We start from the raw sequence: 7,500 nt of genomic DNA, 5'->3' as shown, positions 1-7,500 counted from the left end.
GCTAAGTCTGGGCACATCTGAAGCCGGTATGTTTTAAAGTTGTCGTTTGCCTGCAAATCGTAAAAACAACCGTCCAACATTTTACAACTAATTGTAAACTTATAGGTGCCGACCATCAGGGCCGAGTTGCGACGAGAGAGTGTTATTAAGCCGAGTTGGTAAGTGAATCTGTTTGCTAATAGTAGCTGCTAGCCGTACCCATGTATTGTCTATGGGCGGTTAGCATCGGCTTTTAATCCCGTTTCCTCCAATGTTTCTGATCCCATTGAATTTATATTTATTTCGAGTCTTTATTTTGGGTACTTACATATGGTGACTGAGTGTTGTGGCGTTTTAAGGCCATGTGCACTTTTTATGCTACGGTAAAGACAATGAATGAACACTGTTACACCCGTCATAGTGACGTCACTGTTATTGTTAATGTTACACCCGTCATAGTGACGTCACTGTTATTTTCTATTGTTTAATATTGTTCATGTTGCACCCGTCATAGTGACGTCACTGTTATTTTCTATTGTTTAATATTGTTCATGTTGCACCCGTCATAGTGACATCACTGTGTACTGTCGTGTTTGTTATTTTGTACATACATGGGATTGTTTAATATTGTTAATGTTAGCAGTATTATTGCTAATAATGATAATAATAAGTGTAACTTATTTATTGAAGGTCGAACAATAGATGACTTAATGTTGATGTTTATGTGCGCCCATTGATTGTGTTTACGTAGGCCAGGTCCCTAAATCTTGGATGGCGAGCTGTAGATAGGCCTTGAGCCTGAGCCCAAAGATCTCCACCTCTCAACCCCTGAACTCCACTTGCTCTGGTCGGGCCGGTAGGCGGCTTATAGCCGAACCCCTTGCCTCGCACCTCATTACTCTGCAGCCCTTTGCACTACCTACACACCCTGCCCATAAACTGAACTGTCACTACAAACTGCCATATCCACAACCCCAACCCTGGGACCCCATTTTGAAAATTCCTAGCACCAACACTGCTGTCAACAGAGGAGAAAAATGCTTTAATTAAATAAATATATTATTTATAAAGCAAGTTCGAGTATCATTGGCAAATTTTCACCTAGTCCCCGCCTTGGCACGCATATATGTGCTCTTTTTGGGATTTCAGAATATGGTCAGCCTAATATATATGTATATTTATATATGTGTGTGTGTGTATGCATTTTTGATGTATCCCAACATTTTCCAAAGCGTAGCAATAATAGCTGACGTTAAAAAGGCTACATGCTACATGCTAATGTAGCACAATGTTGTGTTAAAAGGCTACATGTTACATGCTAAAGTAGCACCATATTGTGTTAAAAGGCTACATGCTAAAGTAGCACCATGTTGTGTTAAAAGGCTACATGCTAAAGTAGCACCATGTTGTGTTAAAAGGCTACATGCTAAAGTAGCACCATGTTGTGTTAAAAGGCTACATGCTAAAGTAGCAGCATGTTGTGTTAAAAGGCTACATGCTAAAGTAGCAGCATGTTGTGTTAAAATGCTACATGCTAAAGTAGCACCATGTTGTGTTAAAAGGCTACATGCTAAAGTAGCACCATGTTGTGTTAAAAGGCTACATGCTACATGCTAAAGTAGCACCATGTTGTGTTAAAAGGCTACATGCTACATGCTAAAGTAGCACCATGTTGTGTTAAAAGGCTACATGGTAAAGTAGCATGTTGTGTTAAAAGGCTACATGCTAAAGTAGCAGCATGTTGTGTTAAAAGGCTACATGCTAAAGTAGCAGCATGTTGTGTTAAAAGGCTACATGCTAAAGTAGCAGCATGTTGTGTTAAAAGGCTACATGCTAAAGTAGCAGCATGTTGTGTTATGGATCTGCAAATGAAGCATGTGATTGTCTCACCTGAGAGGCCAGCATGTGCTGAGACAGGTGGAAAGGGAAGGTGTTGGGCGTGGCCCCGCCTCCCGGAGAGACGTTGTCCGCCACCTGGCTGCCCGACACGGAGGCCAGCAGGTGCTGCATGTTGATGGCGGACAAGGCGGCGGGGTTGATGGCGAACTGTCCCGGGTGGAAGAAGGAGGCGTTGAGAGGGCTGAAGAAGTGCTGAGGGTGAAGACCTGACAGCGCCAAACTCTGCAGGTGACTGAAGTGGGCGGGGCTTTCTGTCTGCACCATCACAGGTGACATGATGTCCTTCACACTTTTGTCCTTCTCCGCGCTCCGACACTTCTCCTCCTTCTTGCTCAAAGACCTCATCGCGTCCTCGCGTCTCGACGACCTCATCGCGTCCTCGCGTCTCGACGTCATCGCGTCCTCACGTCTCGACGACGTCATCGCGCCTTCTGCGCTCAAAGATGTGGAGGTGGTGGTGGTGGTGCAGCCATCTTCTTCTTGATGCTCCAACTCCTGATCACTGTCACTGCACACCTTCTCTTCTACAAGCAAACACAAGCTGATAGTCAAACTACACAACCTGATAGTCAAACTACACAACCTGATAGTCACACTACACAACCTGGTAGACTACTCACAAACTACACAACCTGGTAGACTACTCACAAACTACACAACCTGTTAGACTACTCACAAACTACACAACCTGATAGACTACTCACAAACTACACAACCTGTTAGACTACTCACAAACTACACAACCTGTTAGACTACTCACAAAGTACACAACCTGATAGACTACTCACAAACTACACAACCTGTTAGGTTGTGTAGTTTGTGAGTAGTCTGTTAGACTACTCACAAACTACACAACCTGTTAGACTACTCACAAAGTACACAAGCTGTTAGACTACTCACAAAGTACACAAGCTGTTAGACTACTCACAAAGTACACAACCTAGTAGACTACTCACAAACTACACAACCTGTTAGACTACTCACAAACTACACAACCTGTTAGACTACTCACAAACTACACGACTTGTTAGACTACTCACAAACTACACAACCTGGTAGACTACTCACAAACTACACAACCTGGTAGACTACTCACAAACTACACAACCTGGTAGACTACTCACAAAGTACACAACCTGTTAGACTACTCACAAAATACACAACCTGTTAGACTACTCACAAAATACACAACCTGTTAGACTACTCACAAAGTACACAACCTGTTAGACTACTGACAAACTACACAAGCTGTTAGACTACTCACAAACTACACAACCTGTTAGACTACTCACAAAGTACACAACCTAGTAGACTACTCACAAACTACACAACCTGTTAGACTACTCACAAACTACACAACCTGTTAGACTACTCACAAACTACACGACTTGTTAGACTACTCACAAAGTACACGACCTGTTAGACTACTCACAAACTACACGACCTGTTAGACTACTCAAAAAGTACACAACCTGTTAGACTACTCACAAACTACACAACCTGTTAGACTACTCACAAACTACACAACCTGGTAGACTACTCACAAAGTACACAACCTGGTAGACTACTCACAAACTACACAACCTGGTAGACTACTCACAAACTACACAACCTGTTAGACTACTCACAAACTACACAACCTGATAGACTACTCACAAACTACAGAACCTGGTAGACTACTCACAAAGTACACAACCTGTTAGACTACTCACAAAGTACACAACCTGTTAGACTACTCACAAAGTACACAACCTGGTAGACTACTCACAAAGTACACAACCTGTTAGACTACTCACAAAGTACACAACCTGTTAGACTACTCACAAAGTACACAACCTGGTAGACTACTCACAAAGTACACAACCTGTTAGACTACTCACAAAGTACACAACCTGTTAGACTACTCACAAAGTACACAACCTGGTAGACTACTCACAAAGTACACAACCTGGTAGACTACTCACAAAGTACACAACCTGGTAGACTACTCACAAACTACACAACCTGTTAGACTACTCACAAAGTACACAACCTGTTAGACTACTCACAAAGTACACAACCTGTTAGACTACTCACAAAGTACACAACCTGGTAGACTACTCACAAAGTACACAACCTGTTAGACTACTCACAAAGTACACAACCTGTTAGACTACTCACAAAGTACACAACCTGGTAGACTACTCACAAAGCACACAACCTGTTAGACTACTCACAAAGCACACAACCTGTTAGACTACTCACAAAGCACACAACCTGTTAGACTACTCACAAAGTACACAACCTGTTAGACTACTCACAAAGCACACAACCTGTTAGACTACTCACAAAGTACACAACCTGGTAGACTACTCACAAAGTACACAACCTGTTAGACTACTCACAAACTACACAACCTGGTAGACTACTCACAAAGCACACAACCTGGTAGACTACTCACAAAGTACACAACCTGTTAGACTACTCACAAAGTACACAACCTGTTAGACTACTCACAAAGTACACAACCTGTTAGACTACTCACAAAGTACACAACCTGTTAGACTACTCACAAAGCACACAACCTGGTAGACTACTCACAAACTACACAACCTGGTAGACTACTCACAAAGCACACAACCTGTTAGACTACTCACAAAGTACACAACCTGTTAGACTACTCACAAAGTACACAACCTGTTAGACTACTCACAAAGTACACAACCTGTTAGACTACTCACAAAGTACACAACCTGTTAGACTACTCACAAAGCACACAACCTGTTAGACTACTCACAAAGCACACAACCTGGTAGACTACTCACAAAGTACACAACCTGTTAGACTACTCACAAAGTACACATCAATATACTTTAACGTACATCTCAACCTACACGTCAAAGTACACGTAAAAGTATCCATCACTGTACAACTCAACGGATATGTTAGAGTACATGTCAAAGTACACATCAAACTATACCACAAAGTACATGACAAAGTACATGACAAAGTATATCAAAGTACATGTCAAACTTCACATCAAAGAACACGTAAAAGTAGGTCAATGTACATAAGAGTACATCAAAAAGTACACGTAAACATACACTTATAAGTAAATCAAAGTACATGTAAAATAGGTCAAAATAAATGTAAATAATTAAAAGTACACATTCTAAGTACATGTAAAAATATGTGTTTTGTAAAAGTACATGTAAACGTAAATCAAAATACATGTAAAAATTGGTCAAAGTACAATTTACAAATAATTAAAAGTACATGTAAAAGAATGTGTTTTGTAAAGGTACATGTAAAATGACATGTGAAAGTAGTGAAAGTACACGTGAACAGAATTCAAAATACATGTAAAAGTACACATTAAAACGCATAAAAGGATATATAAAAGTACATGTAAACTTACATGTAAAAGTACATGTAAACATAAGTCAAAATACATGTAAAAGTACAAATTAAAACACATAAAAGTATATGTAAAAGTACATGTACGTACTTTTACATATGTACAAATGTAAAAGTATGATGTACATATGTAAAATTATGATGTACAAATGTAAAGTACACAATAGGTCAAAATACATTTAAAAGTACACATTAAAAACGTATAAAAGTAAATGTAAAAATATGGCGTATTACAGTAAAGTAAGATGGTGTCTTACAGTAAAGATAGAAATGTACCTTTATAAGTACATACAATAATAAGTATGTACATGTGTAATTACGTACAATAATAAGTACATACCTTTATAAGTACATACAATGATAAGTATGTACATGTGTAATTATGTACAATAGTAAGTACATACATTTATAAGTACATACATTAAAAAGCATGTACAATAATCAGTATTTATAAGAACTTATATTAATATGTACCTACATTTATAAGAAAATACATTAATAAGTATGTACACTAAAAAGTATGAACAATAATAAGTACATACATTTATAAGTATGTACAATAATAAGTACATACATTTATAAGTATGTACAATAATAAGTACATACATTTATAAGTATGTACAATAATATGTACATACATTTATAAGTACGTACAATAACAAGTACATACATTTATAAGTATGTACCTTTATAATTATGTACAATAATAAGTGCATACATTTATAAGTACATACATTGATAAGAATATACCTTTATGAAAACATACAATAATAAGTACATACATTAATAAGTACATACATTAAAAAGTATGTACATTTATAAGTACGTACAATAATAAGTACATACAATATTAAGTACATACATTGATAAGTATGTACTTAATAAGTATGTACATTTGACCTCAAAGTAAAACTCGCTAGTACTTAGTTCAAAGTACGTTTTCTTGCTGTACTTGAAATATTGTAAAGAAGTAAGTTATGTTTTATGATACTTGTAAATATCATATTGGATCATATTCAAGATCGTCTTCTAGCATGAACATTCTTATGAAAGTGGGAATTTGTCAATAATCAATTATGACGTGATATAAAATATGATGTGATATGAAATATGATTTTACCACCCGATTGCAGCTGACCCTAACCCTAACCCCAACCCTAAACCTCTAACTTCTAACCCTAACCCCAAACTTAACCCTAACCCGCTAACCCTAACCCCAACGCTAACCCTAACCCCAAACTTAACCCTAACCCTAACCCCAACCCTAACCCGCTAACCCTAACCCTAACCCTAACCCTAACCCCAAACTTAACCCTGACCCTAACCCTAACCCCAACCCTAACCCGCTAACCCTAACCCCAACGCTAACCCTAACCCCAACCATAACCCTCTAGCCTCTAACCCTAACCCTAACCCCAACCCTAACCCCAACGCTAACCCTAAACCCTAACCCCAAACCTAACCCTAACCCTCTAACCCTAACCTCTAACCCTAACCCCAACGCTAACCCCTAACCCCAAACCTAACCCTAACCCTAACCCTCTAACCCTAACTTCTAACCCTAAGCCTAACCCTAACCCCAACGCTAACCCTAACCCCAAACCTAACCCTAACCCTCTAACCCTAACCTCTAACCCTAACCCTAACCCTAACCCTCTAACCTCTAACCCTAACCCCAACGCTAACCCTAACCCCAACCCTAACCCTCTAACCTCTAACCCTAAACCTAACCCTAACCCCAACGCTAACCCTAACCCCAACCCTAACCCTCTAGCCTCTAACCCTAACCCTAACCCTAACCCCAACGCTAACCCTAACCCCAAACCTAACCCTAACCCTCTAGCCCTAACCTCTAACCCTAACCCCAACGCTATCCCTAACCCTAAACCTAACCCTAACCCTCTAACCTCTAACCCTAACCCCAACCCTAACCCTAACCCCAACGCTAACCCTAACCCTAACCCTAACTCTCTAACCCTAACCCTAACCCCAAAACTAACCCTAACCCTAACCCTCTAACCCCAACCCTAACCCCAAACCTAACCCTCTAACCCCAACCCTAACCCTAACCCTAACCCTAACCCTCCAGCACTCCCTGCCACCCCGGGAGGGACAAGCAGTATAAAATGTAAGTATTTCTTACCATGATGGCTGGAGTTGAAGTTGTGAGGACTGTTGGATGTTCCCAGAGGAGAGTTGATGTTGTTGGATGGATCACTGGAAGCA

General features: G+C 39.8%; 1 protein-coding gene across 2 annotated transcripts in view; it reads right to left on the bottom strand.

Annotated features, from left to right (window-relative positions):
• tbx2b (T-box transcription factor 2b) overlaps nucleotides 1-7,500 on the bottom strand; it is a 23,806-nt gene that overhangs the window by 1,903 nt on the left and 14,403 nt on the right. Inside the window, exons 5-7 of one of the 2 annotated variants that reach the window (XM_062067325.1) lie at nucleotides 7,418-7,500; nucleotides 2,297-2,402; nucleotides 1,870-2,245 (exon numbers count right to left, since the gene is read on the bottom strand). The exon at nucleotides 7,418-7,500 is cut by the window's right edge and continues 72 nt beyond it. In XM_062067325.1, the coding sequence (XP_061923309.1) occupies nucleotides 1,870-2,245; nucleotides 2,297-2,402; nucleotides 7,418-7,500 (565 nt within the window). Of the gene's footprint in view, nucleotides 1-1,869; nucleotides 2,403-7,417 lie in introns of both variants that reach the window. The other variant, XM_062067324.1, reaches the window with a different exon arrangement.

Source organism: Entelurus aequoreus, linkage group LG13 (assembly GCF_033978785.1).
Source record: "Entelurus aequoreus isolate RoL-2023_Sb linkage group LG13, RoL_Eaeq_v1.1, whole genome shotgun sequence".
Taxonomy (NCBI): Eukaryota; Metazoa; Chordata; class Actinopteri; order Syngnathiformes; family Syngnathidae; genus Entelurus; species Entelurus aequoreus.
This window is presented reverse-complemented; position numbering and strand designations above follow the sequence as displayed.